Genomic DNA, 18,356 nt, shown 5'->3' on the forward strand with positions numbered 1-18,356 from the left:
AGGTCGGCTAGAGGCTAAAAGGGTCTGGTTGCCTAACTTGCTGGCTGCAATACTATCCCATTGGCTGAGAGGTCGGCTAGAGGCAAAAAGTGTCTGGTTGCCTAGAGACGAGGCAGCCAATCAGAAAGATAGGTGACTATGGCAGCCAATTAAATGATATGTCACTACCAACCTGATAGAAAGTAGACCAGCTGGTAAAAAGGCGTGCTGGACTTCGGACCAGAAGGCGTCAAAATGCGCAATTGGCGCCGAATATTAATAATAATTTATTTTGTAGAATATCATCACATCATATCACATCTCTTCCAGTATCTCTGCGTCGTTCGCTCACAGGGAAGCTCTGAGTGGCCCCTTCTTACACCTCCCACAGTGTACATCACTTCACAACCATGCACACACTCACACAGCAAGACACAACTGCCACACACCTTCCCGTGCAATACTCCCTCGTGCACGCACCACCAATAGGCTACCCCGTTACACTCTCCCACCCGCTTTGTATCGGTTGTTGTAAAACGAGGGCGATGTCGTCTCTGTCGGGTGGAAACCCCCAAAACTGTTACTTTTCAGGATTTCAAATTCAAAGGTATAGCAAAAGAATCAGATCCAAGCTCGAGTAACTATCAAGTATGATGCAGTGGGATGTGGATTCAGGAATAAGATACGGAGATAAGAGGTTTGTCCTCGACAGCAACGCTACTGTATATGGACAGAGGTCTCTGGGAGCAGCGTTGTCATCATGCATTACAGTAAACAGCAAAGCAGGTCTGACTAAACACCATCCCATTAATAAACAATCACACACGCGTGTGAAGTGAGGGGTGCTCTTATCATCGTATACATCATCAATCATACATTATCTCATACCGGCCAATCACAATTTGCGTCCTCACCTTCGTCTTCAATGTTTGTGTTTACACAAACACTCAAAACTGTCCATTCATTGTCAATGGCATTTAATGTTTGTGTTAGCAAACTGTGGCTCTGTGGCGACTGTGGCTCAAGAGGTAGAGCAGGTCGTCCAATGATCCATGGGTCGGTGGTTCGAATCCCGGCTCCTCCTGTCTACATGTCGAAGTGTCCTTGGGCAAGACACTGAACCCCAAATTGCTCCCGATGTGCTGGTTGGTACCTTGCATGGCTTCCGCTGCAATCGGTGTATGAATGTGTGTGTGAATGGGTGAATGTAATGCACAATCTATGTAAAGCGCCTTGGATAAAGGCGCTATATAAATGCACATTTTACCATTTACAAAGTTTATGTTTACACTTTACACATACACACTAAAAGCTGGACATATGAGGGGCTAGCGTCCCTCATCAATGAGCCAAGAGGATAAGTAGCCTATATAGCTAAAGCTAGAACCCCCCAGCACACACACACGCACGCATGCACACACGCACACACGCACACACGCACACACACACACACACACACACACACACACACACACACACACACACACACACATTCCCCCCTGCTACACTATATGATAATGTGTTGCATTGTTTGTGTTGCATTCATTGTTTACTTGTGTGTGTCCTTGACTATAAATTCAATACATGCAGTTTTAGGTGTGAAGTGATTCTCTGTGTGTGCGTGCGTGCGTGCGTGCGTGCGTGCGTGCGTGCGTGCGTGCGTGCGTGTTGACAGCTCAGTTCCACAGTAAACAGACCCACAACCTGTTAATGATGTTAAAGCCAAAGCTCACCTCATCATACACCCGGAAACCTGTGGGTGAAGCCTTGTTTTTAACTTTGAAACAAAATCATCCACTGTCTGTTTGTTCTCGTATATTCGTCCATATCTGAAAAATAGCAAAATACGCCAAGAAGTGTGCTTAAAAATAGCAAATAATAAAAGCCCATGCATGTTGTGAGCTTGTAGATGTGTTGTGGCACGAGAATTATGTGTTTTTTTCTTTTTCTTTTTTGCCTTTATTGATAGTATCAAGTGAAGATTGACAGGAAAGAGGGAGAGAGAGAAGGGGAGAGACATGCAGCAAAGGTCGTCATGAACGGGACTCGAACACGTGACGCGCTGTCAGGCCAGTGGCCTGCGCCTGGACCACTTGATTAACGTGCGTGCGGCCGTGCGTGCGTGCAACCCACCCTGTGCGTATGTGTAGGGGGTTTGTTAGATGTAAGAAGGGGAAGTTCCAAGTAAATAAGGTTGGAGCCTGCTCTTTGCTATTTCAGTAGCAGAACATTTCACCCCCTGCCTTCCCCTGGAGGGCAAATAGATCTATTTTCATGCGATAAGGAGATATTAGATATGATGATGAGGAGCAACAGAAGTGGTTGGATTGAGAAGTGGATAATGTGAGGAAAGTAGCAGATAATATGCCATGATTGCCATCTTCAAGTCTTATATTAGAGGACAGAGTTAGCAGAAACAAGAAGCCAGTATTGGACGGAGAACCAAGAATAAGAAAACCAAGCCAACTAGATAAAGTGTGCGCACACACACACACACACACACACACACACACACACACACACACACACACACACACACACAGAGGGCAAAACATACTCACTCCCCATGCCTTCGGCATGGTGGAGACAACAAACTATTGTGCTGCTGAATAAAAGTACTTGCAAAACCCATCTAAAATGCATTATGAACGAGATTTAAAGAAATCCCCAATGTTTGTTTGCCCCCCTCCCTCCCTCCCTCCCTCCCTCCCTCCCTCTCCCCCTCTTCCCCTCTCTCTCCCCCCTTGTGTTCTAATTGTACGTTGCAAATTGGCCCAATGGGAGTGATCCATGTCTGATCACAGCAGTGGCTATATAGAACACACCTGTGGACAGGCCTATAAAGCAGCAGTTGCATTAGCACAAACTTGCACGCTAGAATTCATTGGTTAACACTCCCCATAAAAGTTGAAAGCCCCATAAAAGTTGAAAACCACGACTAAAATGAATACAGTTGCAAATTGACTTTGCATTCAACTTCGGCTAACTTTTTTCACACAGGAGCATAATTCACAAACCACGGAGTACCCTGATGTCATGATCATGTCCTAGCATACTGGTGTCTTGGACTAGCATGGACTCCATATTTGGGCATGCCTGACATGGAACCCATGTCATAAAAGAGACGGCAGAGAGATAGATAGACGGTACAACGGTTACTTTGACAACATACAGTAGGCCTACAATGGGATATATGTATAACTGGGTTGGCATGCATGTCCAACTACTCCTGTGTATTCCCAAGGTGACATTTCAAACCTAGTAATAGTCTGAGGAATTAAGAGCTATTGTAATGACATTCTTGGATGCAGGCACAGGTTTCAAGGATGTTTAATAAATCCAGGCAAAGGTACAAGGGAATAGGCAAAACTCATAGTCAAAGGCAAAGTTAGAAAGCAACAAACACTGACAAAAGCTATAAACAGACGGGACTGTGTAGAGTGGCTAGTGTCTAGTGCAGGCAAACAATACTGACTGAAGTGGAGAGGCAGAGGCCAGAGGGGGTGATTATATAGGTGTTGACTAATGAGGAGCAGGTGTGTATAGTTAGTAGGTTGGAGATGATGATCTCTGGAATGAGGGCATGGGCGTGGTCCTGACAGCTATTGTACTATGATTTGATTCCGATCATTTTCAAATGATCGGAATCAAATCAGGAGCAAAAAAAAACATAATTGGGACATCCCTAGTATCAATATGATATGATATCCATTTCATGAATGATGATATTAGATTGGATATTGTCTGTGATTTTGGATATTGAAATATGGTGTAATTATTGTGATATGGTGTAAGTGTTCTATAAAAATTAGGGCCGGGACTTTAACGCGTTAATTGAGATTAATTAACTACAGAAAAATTAACGCGTTAAAAAAATTAACGCATTTAATCGCACCTTTTTTTCCCACCGCGGAACGTTTCTCACTGGGTGCGTTTCTAGTAGTACTGAATAGGCTGCGGCACGCGAGCAGCAGCAGTTGTTTACTCTACACTACAGGCTACAGCTCCATCAAAAAGCCCAAACCCAAATGAATCGAATGAAGAAGCCGCTTATATCGCTTTTGCTCCATGGATGGGACATTTAGATGTAAAAGCTATCGGATGTACGCGTGGATAGCGGCATGGCTGTGTGCAATGTCAGAGGGAAATTATCCATTTATGACCAACGTTAGCTTATATGCTAGGCTTGCTAGCTGCTTCAGTTTAACATGTCTCACAGACCACCGGAGACGCGCGGTGATTTCACCGCTGTCAAGCTGTCCTCGATGCGAAACATACTGAAGTAGCAAGCGTGGGTCAGCCCCAACCTCATGTGAAATGTTTCCCCCATAATAAAGTTGTTTTTATTTGTTCTCATGCCCCGCCATGTAAAGCACATTTGAGTATTCATATACACACTGCTGCTCTTGTTTATCTGTTGGGATAAAAAAGTTGTATTGCTTAAAGGGGAATACCACTCATTTTCAACATTTTTCTATGGAGTTGTGTGCACCCCCCCATTATGTGTTGCCTATAGAACTGGAGGTCTGAAAAAAACAGTAACATTATGAAGTACATTTTTGTGATGTCACTGAGATGTACTTCATAATGTTACTGATTTTTTTCAGACCTCCAGTTCTAGGCAACACAGAATGGGGGGGACTTTCTTATTATATCCACACAACAACTCTAAGGTATATTAATGACAGTAAAATGTTGAAAATGAGTGGAATCCCGTAGTCACTATTCACTGGGATACCAAAAAACATTTGAAAAAAAAGGTTTCTCACTGTTCGCGGGTTGAATAATGGTATGCGATTAAAATGCGATTAATCGAGATTAATTAACTACAAAGCCTCTGATTAATTAGATTAATTTTTTTAATCGAGTCCCAGCTCTAATAAAAATATAAATATCGGATCGGGAAAAATAATCGGTATTGGAAAACTCTGTGTTGGCAGATACTAAAATCTAAATGATCGGAATCGGATCGGGAGCAAAAAAGATGTGATTGGGACATCCCTAGCTCAAAAGTCGAAATGCCACCTTATAGTGGTGAATAGAAATAAAAGAATAAACATGGTAAGTACAAGTAAATTAAAATGTTTTTAAAAAAATCTAAGAAATTCCATAAATTAAGAAAACCGATCTACTTTCACTACTTTCACTGCTATTTTAACTAGTTTGGGTCCCGGGGTAAACGTCTTCTCTTTTGGGTCTCGAGCTAAAAAGTTTGGGAATCACTGACGTACAGTAGACGGCTTATATGTTTATGGTATCTCGTCTGGCTATATTAATGTATGATATGGCCACAGTGGCACAGTGATGATGTATGGTCCTTAAAAAACAAGATTTATCCCCTCAGAGATTATTACGTTTTCACTACTAACCTACGTTTTGCGCATGTCGGACCATCGCATTTTCGCATCGCCTCGCATGTCCCCGCGCTTCGGCCTTTGGTGTGTCGGATCTGCGTGTGCACCCCAAATTAACAAGCCACCCGTTTGCATGGCTATGTTCAATCAATCACAGCTGTACAGCTGCAACAACTAATCTAATGAATTACACTTATTTGTATTTGTCCACGGCAAATTCCGCAGGAAGAAACGATTGCAGTTCACACACGAGGACAATGAAAGAGGGACATAAGAGTGGAGAAGGGAGTGTAGGGTGTAAGAAAAGCGGTGCAGGGGTGAGAGGGTGGAGTAGATAAGTTGGGAGTGGAGGAGAAGGGCCGTCGAATGAGCCAGGAAGGTGAGCCAATCGTTCACTTGACCCCTACAATTACCATAGCGACGCTTAATTAGCACTGAGGTAAGCTCCAGTAATTACCACGTCGGACAAGAGGCCATGTGCACACACGTGAAGCTCGCACACACGTGTTGCTATGGATACCTGCGCCTCACTGGAAAGTGAAGTGAAGGAACACGAGCGAAGAGAGAGACGGCTGAGAAAGAAGGGAAGCAGTGAGAGAAAGCAACGCACCCCGCCGAGGACGGTGGAAGCGAGGTTTAGCTCAGAATAGTGTTCATTTCGTCGACTGTTCATCCTTTTTTCCAAGTCATTTTATGTTTGGTTGCGCTCGGGTGTTGCGCTCTGAAAATAGCAGCTCTACAAGCTCACAAAGCGTTGCAGCACAACACGTTGTGAGCTTGTAGATCGGCTATTTTCAGTATGCAACCAAATGTAAAATCAGGCATTACGACACCATCAAGGCCCGCCAAAATACACTTGTTTAGTCAACTAAAAGTTAACTAACGGTAAACATTTCAGATGACAAAGAAATATGACTAAAACTAAATAGAATTAGTCTAAAGACTATGACTAAAACTCAATCAAATCAATGCGTTAAATGGGTTTTGCAAAATCAACACTGGCTCAGAAAGCGTTGTGAGGTTTGCCACCATGACGCTTTAGAGAATAACAAACTCGCACAAAGAATGGAAAGCTGAAATGCACAGCTACAAAAACAAACCAGATGTAAACCACGCTTGGTGACCAGACATTCCAGTTCGGCTGTGATGGTCCCGGTTTTAAGCTGCAGTGTCCCGAGTCTCGACAAATACCTCAAAATATCTCAATCCCATCACATTTAACAGTTGTTTTGAGTGTTTAACTCAAAACCAAGTTCAAGGTCATGGTCAAGTGCCCAACACGGAGATTGATAAACAAGACGGAGATTAATGAAAACAAAACCGTTCGCATCGCTCTAGAGCCTTGGAGCGCTTGTTGCCCGATCCGATGACGTGTCAAAAAGTGACACGTCATCGAAAATCTCCCCTGCCTGTTTAGCTGACGAAAACGAAAATCTTAAAACGATCATAACTCCCGATCTAAATCATCCCGTCTAATTCTGAAAAAAGATCCTGTGTTAGACGGCGCTCATCGGTCCAGTCGCTAGTCGCGATAGATTTATTATTACCTCCCGTTGTTGTCGATCGACTCTCGGGTGGTGTGGCTATTGTTAGCTGCTACACAGACATGCACACCAGCTTCCGGTGCGCCGGTAAAAGTGGTCCGTGCGCTACAAATGATGTGCACCCTGGATGAAATGGATTAAATAGTTCCGGGCTTCTAAGGTGTTAACATAGGCTATATGGTTTATCCTTTATATCATATCAAAGAACAGAATTATTTTGAAAAGGTGCAGTCACACCACTGTACAATAGGTCTACTCAAATGAACCCCCCCCCCCCCCCCCAAAAACACCAAGGTGACCAATTTTTGTTTTTAATACAATAAAATGACGATCTGCTATTTTTTTGCTGTTTGGGTTTTTGAGAAATTATGCTCACAGACAATGTTATTTATGGCAGTATAGGAACGCACTGGAGCTCTGCAGCGCAAAGCCCTATTGCCTTATGGGATAGGAAAGAACATATTAGGAGTAACTCCAGTGCACCGTTGCCACGGGCAACCATAGGACCTGTCCAGAAGTGTCCCAGAGGCAGCTTGTTCAAGCAGATACGTTGTGACACCCTGACCCCGGTCGTTAACCCAACAACCACCCTACAGAGAGCTGCACAGCACCTTGCACTTCTACTAGTTGATTATTGTTGCACACTGACAATAGTGATTGTCAGCATTGTTGGCATTGTGATCTACAAGCTCACAATGCAAACGCCGCTAGACATGTTGTGAGCTTGTAAATCTAGCACTGTTTCCAGTGCGCGACACCGGCGCACAACCATGAATAAATCAGACTTAACATGCAAGTACATATATGCACAGACACATGCACGCCCACGCACACGCGTGCACGCACGCACATTCGGACAGATATGTCCTGACACTCTGACACAACTTTGTGCCCCTGCCAACACTCTTAACTCCCTAATACACTGATACTGTATGTACATATTAAACACACATGCATACAAAGCCATAGAAGCACACCGATGCTCACATACTGTGTGTGTGTGTGTGTGTGTGTGTGTGTGTGTGTGTGTGTGTGTGTGTGTGTGTGTGTGCGCCTGCGCGCACGCACGCACACACACACACACACACGCACGCACGCACGCACGCTTGTCGTCCCTGTTTAGCTGACATGTTACATAAGCCTTCAACAAGTATTATGTCTCAGATATATAGAGAGTATAAGAGAAAGAGTAGCCGCCTTACACCTCAGCGCCAGTGGTGATGTAGCAGCCCTGGTGTGCCTCTGACAGGACAGCTATGAGCCCATGCAGTATCAGGACATGTTTGTCTTGAAATATGCAGCCTTACTGGTGGGAAGAAGAACAATTACTGACTGGTGACAAAGATAGTGTATAGCAGTGGTTTTCAACCTTTTTCACATCAAGGTCCATTATTTATTTTGCATTTGAGCCACGGACCACCATTTGATGAGATTTAGCCTCTCACACCCAAGACTATAGATTAGAATATTTTCTATAGTTCCATGATGTATTGATGTAACTTGATACCACAGGAGAGACAGCAGGCAAATGTTCATCAAAATAAAAATTCTTCTGCATTCTCTAATTGTCTAGACTTCTTGTAAATTACGTGCTGCAGATGTTTATTTATGTTTAATTTAACTCTTGAGAGCGTAAAATGACACCAAATGGACCCTTAATTTTACACTCTCAAGGGTTAAAGATGCATAAGGGTCCATTTGGTTACCAACTCTCCATTATTTAGCTGAGGACCCTGTGGAACCTCTACAAGGACTACTGGTGGTCCCCGGCAGGCCCGGCGCCACGAGGGGTCAAAGGGGGTACTTGACCACTCAACCCGACCTCCTTGACCCCTCAAAATAATAATGTAAATAATAAAATATAAAACTACCTTTTGTGCTGGATTGGTTTTCTAGTGATATTTGGCATTAATATTCACTAGCAGTACTGGTTATAACAACTCGAAACATGCTGCTACAAACAAAAAAAAGTAATTTTACAGGCATGCAAGGAACATCTAACATGCATCATGGCCATCTCCCATCTGGAAAGAGCAGGAAGTACGACATTCCGGAGGCACAGGAACTTCAACACATGTTAATTCGGATCAACTGAATGTATGTGTCTGACATGATTGTCTGCCATTGGGGGGGAGGGGTGCTATTGATGCAGTGGATCAGACTCAGAGAGGGCCTAAGCACACTTTAGATTCCATGCGCGGACAGAAGAAGCTGTATTTTACGTCATTTCCGAGTTTTTAGACAGAAGCTCCACCCCCGCGGCTGACTGCCGCGACGGACAGATTCTCTGAGCACAGACGCAGTTCACTTAATGCGGCCTGCAGGTTAATATCGGAATACTGATATGTTATTGATTTCAGCTGTTACAATTCCAAACATGCAAACATGACACGCTTTAATTACTTCAGTCTATATAGTAGCTTAATGACTACTAGTCTTTTTTGTATGTCCAATGTATTTGCATTTCAGTTCATAATCATAAAGTTAACATAACATATAAATGTATTTGAAATTAAATAAAAAAAGATTACTTTTCAGGATTCCAATTCAACAATAGGTGAAAATAATTCAGGAGTCCAATTTAAAAAATAGCAAAAAAGCAGATCTACAAGCTCAAAATTCATCGCACTGCGACACGTTTTGAGCTTGTAGATCAGCTATTTTTTACTATATGCATTGTGGCCCTCTGGAGTGAGTTTGAAATATAGTGGCCCTCTCCATCATCAAAGTTGCCCACCCCTGCCCTATCCAATGTTTTGTTTTGTAGCCTACTGCTGATGTTGGCAAATGGCAATAATAGCACAGTAAAGATGATAATAATCTAATGACGTGATGTGATGATGATCTTCTTTATAGATCTAGCCTCTTCATTTTTATCTCAAAGTGCACCAGATTGAAGCATTTTCATCGCAAAAAAAAACAAACATCTGGAGCCAAGGGGGGCAAGCCCCCACACTGATTTGTTGTATACTTCTTTGGAACCTTGTTTTCAAAAATGCTATACAAATAAATGTTTGTTAGTATTAGGCTATCAGTGAGTGGTCATTTAAGTAAATGTAAACAACAGTTAACATGTCAAAATGAATTGCTTTAGTCTACTAAACTTCATATTAGTCTTGTATGCAATACTTAGATCCTAAGTGTTGCAGTTAATTTTGCTCCTCTGTGTGGTGGTGTTATCCCTAGTAAAGACCACTGTTTTAGAAATAACAGTGCTCTATACTAGGATATTATAACACCACCTACAGACCCCCATTACTCACCGCACTCTTATTCATCTAAGCAGACAGCTCCACCAGGTGTTGAATTCACTTAACTGAACTCAACCGAAAGACTAGTAGGCTGGTAGCATAGATCGATGGCCTACCTGTCACATGGGGTTTGCGTTATAAAGGTAGTGGGAAAACAGAATAGTACTGTATGATGGCTTCTTCTTCTTTTTTTTTTTTACAACATAGTATTTTAATGTAGTATATTTTTGATGACATATTGTATGGTAAGGTGTGCTTTGAAGAACAGTATAGCATAGTATAGTATAGTATAGTATAGTATAGTATAGTATAGTATAGTATAGTATAGTATAGTATAGTATAGTATAGTATAGTATTGTATGACATTTCTTTATGACATAATGGTTTGTTCTGTTGTCAATAAAATAACAGACAAGCACGGCAGAATGCTGGAGATGTAGAAGTGGCAAAGTGTAAGTGGTGGAAAACGTACTCAAATGTTACTTAAGTAAAAGTAGCAATACCGCAATATAGTAATAAACGTACAAGTAGAAGTCCGGAATTCAAAATGTAAAAGTAATAGTACTCAGTAGTCAGAATGTCCCATTTCCCAAATCTTTTGAAAATAGCAGATCTACAAGCTCACAATGCGTTGCGATTGACACATTGTGAGCTTGTAGATCGGCTATTTTCAAATGGCCGGAATGTATATAGGGCTGAATTGGTTGGTTAATTTAACTCTAAATGTACAATTTGTATAAGTACACATTTGTACATTCAATTTCCATTCTGTTCCATTTGTACACTCCCTGAGTTACAGACCCATAAGTGTCCATCTGGTTCCTAACCATCATCTAGCTGGGGACCCCCTGCAACTCCTTCAAGGACCCCTGGCGGTCCCCGGACCCCACTTTGGGAACCAGCGGTTTAGAAAGTCTAAATATATGGAGTTAAAACTCCACAAAAGGGCCTTGTAGCGGGCATTTTTTGACATGTGGCTCCCTCTAGTGTTCTTTGTGTGTCATAGCCCTGTTCAGAATGCATAGCCGATCTACAATGGCATTTGTATATGGTTCAAGTGGTTAAAGGTAGGGTACGTGACTGATATTTAAAAAGTATATCACTTATTTAAATATAAGTGTTAAATAGCAGAGCTATATTTGGATAATAAGCTATAGCCTACTCATTGATGGCAGACTAAGTAGTAGTAGGTGCCAACAGTCAATTGCAAAAGCTATACGATTGACTGAAGGCGGACCGATCTGATTGGCCGAGGAATCTGTCAATCAGAATGATTGACAGATTCCCTCAGCCAATGATGACGTCCGTTAACGCCCAACGTCAGAAGAGTCTCAAAAGTAGAGCAGCATCATCTCACAAGTGCGCTCGCATATAAGGCGGAGTAAAGCACTGTTTGATTAAGCATAAACTAGTAGGCTACATTGTAAACGTGTTATATTGTTTTTAATTGCGCAATTTAAATTGCTAGTTGGAAATCTCTTTCTTTTTTCTTTCTTTTTTTACATGTAGGCCTCACAGATTTGTAACTCACAAGTTCAGATTTGCAACTCACGTGAGTGAACTCACAGGTTCACATTTGTGTTTTGTATCTAAAAGTTCAGATTTGTGTTTTGTGTTTTGTATCCGTGTTTTGCATCTGTTTTGTATTTGTGTTTTGTATCTGTCATTTGCATCTGTGTTTTGTATCCGTGTTTCACATCTGTGTTTTGTATTTGTGTTTCAAACACAGATGCGAAACACAGATACAAAACACAGATGCAAATTACAGATACAAAACACAGATGCAAATTACAGATACAAAACACAAATACAAAACACAAATACAAAACACAGATGCAAAACACGGATACAAAACACAGATGCAAATTACAGATACAAAACACAAATACAAAACAAACACAATACAAAACACATATGCGAAACACGGATACAAAACACAGATGCGAAATACAGATACAAAACACAAATCTGAACTTGTGAATACAAAACACAAATGTGAACCTGTGAGTTCACTCACGTGAGTTGCAAATCTGAACTTGTGAGTTACAAATCTGTAATATTTACTGTGACACTTTTGATACTCTTCGTACTCCATACCCTTACGCCTATAGCCTACAATTGCAAATAGGCAAGCTAAGCTTGTCATTGTCACTAAAGGCGTGCAGTCCATTTATGCCTAAATATATTTTTTTATAATATCACAGGGATTATATACTGTATAGGCATCTGATGTCACACTCATGCGCTCCCAAATCATCTCACAAGTGCGCTCGCATATAAGGCGGAGTAAAGCACTGTTTGATTAAGCATAAACTAGTAGGCTACATTGTAAACGTGTTATATTGTTTTTAATTGCGCAATTTAAATTGCTAGTTGGAAATCTCTTTCTTTTTTCTTTTTTTTTTTAATTTACATGTAGGCCTATATACATACAGTTTTATATTAACATTTTAGGAGTGAATACGTATATGTTTAGATGCCTGTGACAGCCTGTCAGCTGGTCAGTCAATGCTGCTCTGCTTTTTCTACGACAGAAAAACAGTGAGGACAAAGCCTACGACAGCTCCCGACCTGACGTGATTTTTGTCCTGGCGCACGTTCAAGTTCAAGGTTTTGCGGAAATGATAAATGCCGGTGTACGCAGAGTTGATAAATGAGGGCCTGATAGTGTCTATTTTACGTCATGATGATGATGTACGATGATAAGAGAGATGATAGGGCTGCCCTGTCTGCTTGCATGCCGTCTTTACGCCTTCAGCCTGCTTCGCTACCAGCCAGACTGCAGGATTCTGACCACCTGCACCTACTTGCTGGCTCCCAGGCCGCTGATACGTGGAGACCCACGGGGCACGTGGGTCTCCAGACGGTCTTGACCCTGGTTCTCCTGAACCTGTTTACCCTGAGATGACGCCAGCCCAAGACCCATCTGTGGGGTCTCATTTGGTCATTTCCATGGGTAAGCCCCACCACAGGTGGGATCATGGCCGCCATTGGTTCCGACTTTTGGGTAGGCCTACTCATTCCTGACAGTATACATTTAATATAGGTGAAAGTATGGCAGAGCTATTATGATACATACATTACATATAGGTGAAAGTATGGCAGAGCTAGAGTGTGACAAAGTTCTGAGGAGAAAAACAAACAAAAAATGTTAACTGTTTTGGTACTGCATGTATACTGTTCCTGTATACACATTAGTGGAGGTGCTAAGTTAACATCAACATACAAATACAACTAGTCCGCCTCCCGCAGAGCCATTCCGTAAAAAAGAAAGCAAATCTGTATTGTATTATCTTAATGGCCCTGTCTAATGGGTACTAACTAATAGGTATACTGTCTAATGGGTACTGCACGGAGGCTGTCAACAGAAAAAAGAAACAATAAAACAAAGTAAATGATGACACAAATCATTATAATGGCAGCATGGGAGTTCAGGGACATAGCAAAGTTTAGCAATAAAGGTGTGCTCAGTGGAATGCATCTTTCCATGGCACATATACAGTCATACGTGATATATTCTGACATTCACTTCATTGGCCGTGCATGTGTAAGAGTTGGTGCTTGCGCTGCTATCGGCCCCGCAGTCTGCCAGATTAGCTGCGGACACACAGACACACACGGGACTCCATATTTGGGCGAGGATGACATATTTTTGCTGAAACTGCAGATGTTCTTGCAGCACTATGATCAATATTATAATGTCAGTATGGATGTCAGCTCTAGACAATGGTGGTGTCTGTAGAGCTCATTTCGGATTTTGCCTGACTCATTTCAGACTTTGCTTGGCTTTCCTGCAGTTCCAGGAGCACTTTGCGGTTTCTTTGCCTCCTTTTCTCATCTATTGGATAAGAGTAGAATATATATAAGCCAAACAAAATGAGGACGATGGGCACAACAGAGATTAGAATTTTTAAAGTCATCTTAACCTTATATGGTTGTTCACAGCCTCGAGGAACATAGCCTGCAAAATCTAAGGCCAGTGTGGAAATGCCCAGAGAAATACCATTGGCAAATTTGATGAAGAAGACGTAGAAGGAGTAGAATATGGCCTCGTGGCCGGTGGACTCTGGGTTGGCAACCTTGAAATCATCAACCACATCGGGAAGCATCGACCACGGCAACAGCAAGACTACGGCCAAGCTCACTCCCGCAGCAAATATGAGGCAGTAGGTGAGGATCAGGTTGTTCTCCACCAGAACCAATAGAACCATGAAGGGCATTCCAAAAGGGATTCCAACGTAAACAGCCGTCTTCTTCCCATACCGCGTCAGGAACCAATGCCAGAAGGGGATGGTCAAGCAAGCGGAAATCATGCCGAGCAGTAACATGTTCTGGAAGTCCTCTCTGAAGCCCAGTGCATAGATGGCGAATGAGGCAAAGTTCCCCTCCAGGAAAAAGTAAGCCATTGATGTCGTGACTAAGCCACACATCAGTTTGGCATAGGGTCCATGTCCAACCACCATCCTTATTGCCTGTGTGAAAGACTTTGTGTGGGGATGACAGGATTCTTTTTTCTCACTCACCCCAAAGAACAGCACAATAACACAGATAATGTAGATGGTGCAGATAACAGCAGCGGCAATCAAGTAGCCATGTTTTGTTTCATCCAGGGAATGTGAGGTGGTGGGTAGTGGGTCGAGGTGGAGGGTAGCGTTGACCGTGTGCATGGAGGTAGAATTGGCATCACTGGATGGAATCGGAATGCACGCTGCGTGTCTCACTATCTGCCCCTGGATGGCTGTGGCTATCACAACGGAAAGGATCTCCACGGACATCCTGTAGGCAGTGCACGAGTCCCTCTCGGTCTGATCTGAGGTAATGAACATGGTGAGGGAAGTGTAGGGCACGTGGAAGCAAGTCTGTAGTGTCTGGAAGATGCAGCAGAACGACAGGTACCACAGGAAGAGCCCTGTGGTACCACCCACAAAAGAAGGGGGAACGTACCATATGAGGAAATAGGAAATCACAGCCAATGGCGTGGACGCCACAATCCAGGGCAGCAGTTGTCCGTACCGCGTCCACGGGCTGCGGGCGACCAGGTATCCCACGGTCGGATCCGTTATCGCATCCCACACTCGGCCCGCAAACAGGATGATAGACGCGTATGAGGCGTTCAGCTCGGCTATATCCAGTAGGAAGACCTGCAGGAAGAGACCCAGCGGAACTCCTGTGATCTGGTAAGGCGCTCCACCAATGGCATAGCACAGTTTACTGCACAGCGACAGTCTGTTCCTCGGCTTATTGGGCCGAGCGATGTGATCCGAGCTACTCTGATCTTCCTGTTTAGTCGATGAACTCATATTTCATGCCAGAGCCAGAGCCTGTATACTTAGTTGTTATGATGATACAGTTCAGACTCTATAGGCCTTGCTCAACGTCTAAGGACTTCTCAGACTGTGCTTGTCTCTATTGGCCTTGCTCAACGTGTAAGGAATTCACAACCGTACACCTTATGTGTTATGGCTTATATAGGTTGAGCAAGTGCTGATCTGCCGTCACACACTAAACAAACCGTTGCCTATGTTACGGGTCCAGCGATGAGTATGACATTAACAAACTGTCATCTGTATTAACTCTGGTACCTTTATCGGACATGTCATTATAGGGTCAGGCAAACAAAAAGCTTTAGTCACTGTCAGTGGTGGTTCTCAACCTGTGGGTCAACAAATGTGCGGTAATTTGATTACATATTTTCAGAATACTAGACCGGTGCCCGGCTGTAGAGCACCGAGTCTGTGACGATGGAAGTTGGAGATCGATGCCCCACCTGGCTATGCAATGCCCGTTGTACAGGTTCCAATGATCTGTCTGTGTCCCTTTTATGCCCATATATGGCGATTTCTGTATCTCTCTCCCTGTGTCCCTTTATTCCTATATATGGAGCATCAGGCATGCCCAAATATGAAGGGTGTTGCCTAATCTCAATGTGACATCATGGAATCTACAGGTGAGGTCCACTGGCAGAGCCTGCACTCTGCACCGGGCAATGCACTCCACCCTGTGGTGGTATGGAATGCCTGTGCCAAATTTGAAGTCGGTGGGGTGAACGGTTCTCGAGTTACTGTACGCACACACGCGCACGCACGCACGCACGCACGCACGCACGCACGCACGCACGCACGCACGCACGCACGCACGCACACACACACACACACACACACACACACACACACACACACACACACACACACACACACACACACACACACACACACACACACACACACACAGATACTGTACATTTATTATAGATAGATGTCTCTGTGGTACAGAGTCAAACTAAATGTATAAGTGCTGTAAGTGCTTGTCAGGGTGGGGGGTCCCTAGTTAAATAGTTTTGTGGGGCTCATGGCCTAGGTTAAAACGTTGAGAACCACTGCTCTATTCTACAGTTTCAATGACTTGAACTGACTTATCCACTTCAACACTACCATCACTCTTCTGGGGTTGTTTGCAGATCGGCGATGTCCGGTGTGCATATTTAGTGTCAAACAAAAACAAGAGCAGGCCTAGTAGCAGGCCTAGCCCTTCGCTTGGGAATCCAGTCAACTGGGTTTTAAGTGGGGTTCAACCACAGTAGGCTATATGCAAATGGTTGAATGTACTGTCTCTTTACCAAACTCAACATTGAACTTCTGCAATAATTAGGTTACAGGCCAGAGCCCACTGAAATGTATTGTAAGATATAGGCTAAATCACGAAAGCTCAGTGTGCTTGCCTGCATGCGTGTGTGTGTATCTGTCCTTCACATATCTCGAGAACGTTTGACCGATCGCCCTCAAACATACCGGTATGTGCATATCACAGAGGACCCGGGAGTGCGGTGTCAGTGTGCCATTCACACTGAGCACTTCTATTAAAAATAACTGTTATAATTCATGGCCTCAGCTGCCTGACTCAGTGACAACACATTTATCTGCATAAGCATATTGATAACCATGACATGATGATTGTCTACTACTGCATCAGAGGGACTGACTGTTTTCCTGCTCATTCTGTCCTTATCATGGTTTCCATAATTATAAATCTACTATAGGGACGTCATAGATCCACTGTCCTACTTGTGTGTGTGTATATATATATATATATATATATATATATATATATATATATATATATATATATATATTTCTGTATGTTTGTAATAAACTTTAGAATGTATGTGTAATACTGCGCTGTGTTGGCATATGTTCTCCGCGCCTGTGGCTCAGCAGATCCTCACCCACCACCCCAAGGTTAGATGGAGACTTCTAGAGGTCTTATATGGTCGCCCTTTTAGATCACAACAATAACTATACTGTAACTATCGTTCACCAGTGTGTCTGTTTATGTGTGCTCCAGTGGTTTTTATTCCGTATAAACGTTTTAGGCCACTGTGACTGTGGGCCCGAAAAGTGATGTATGTCATCATACATGTTCATCATGATAAAAGGCGCCGCTCACTTCACACTGGTGTGATTTTTTATTATTTTTATCCTTGATTTTTAAAACTATATATTTGATGAGATGAGATGAGATGAGATGAGATGAGATGAGATGAGATGAAATGAGATGAAATTCAATTTATTGTCAATGTATTGTCAATGTACAGTACAGTACAGTACAGTACAGTACAGTACAGTACAGTACAGTACAGTACAGTACAGTACAGTACAGTACAGTACAGCAAAAGGTATTTTCGCATCTCACCAGATTGCAAACATGTCAGTAAAAAGTGATACATTAAGTGCAGGTCAGTAAGACTTACTTACCGTACTTACTGAGTAAGTAAATGCAGTAAGAGCAGTAGACATTACATTTTTGAGGGGCACTATCCCCTCCAACATCTGGCAGCCAAGTCTATGGACTTTCTGCCTGTAATGTTTGTTTAAAAGGTGCCCCCCACTTCACACAAGATTTGCCATTGACAATGAAAGGGGAATTCAGGTCAAATGTCCACTAAATCTTGTCCCGCCCGTCTCAATATTTGCCATTGACAATGAACGGAGAATTGACGTCAGAATTCCGTTAAATATGACGTAATTGAAACATCAAAACATTAAACGCCAGACATTGAAGGGAAAATTTACGTCAAATGTAAACGAGCAAATCATCCAACCAATCACAGGCAACAGGCATTCTGATTGGCCAGTATGAGATGATGCATGATGATGCATGATGATAAGAGATGATAATTCCGCTAAATATGACTTATGACTTAATTAAACATCAAAACATCAAACGCCATT

General features: G+C 42.8%; 1 protein-coding gene across 1 annotated transcript; it reads right to left on the reverse strand.

The window, feature by feature from the left end:
* Window positions 1–12,931: 12,931 nt before the first annotated feature.
* On the reverse strand, window positions 12,932–15,428 carry LOC306920133 (sodium-dependent lysophosphatidylcholine symporter 1-B-like; the record flags this gene model as incomplete). Its single annotated transcript, XM_079496763.1, has 2 exons — window positions 12,932–13,027; window positions 13,890–15,428. The coding sequence occupies 2 exons, from the start codon at window positions 15,426–15,428 to the stop codon at window positions 12,932–12,934; spliced, it is 1,635 nt and encodes a 544-aa protein (XP_079352889.1).
* Between the last annotated feature and the right edge of the window lie 2,928 nt (window positions 15,429–18,356).

Source organism: Electrona antarctica (assembly GCF_951216825.1).
Source record: "Electrona antarctica genome assembly, chromosome: 1".
Lineage (NCBI taxonomy): Eukaryota > Metazoa > Chordata > Actinopteri > Myctophiformes > Myctophidae > Electrona > Electrona antarctica.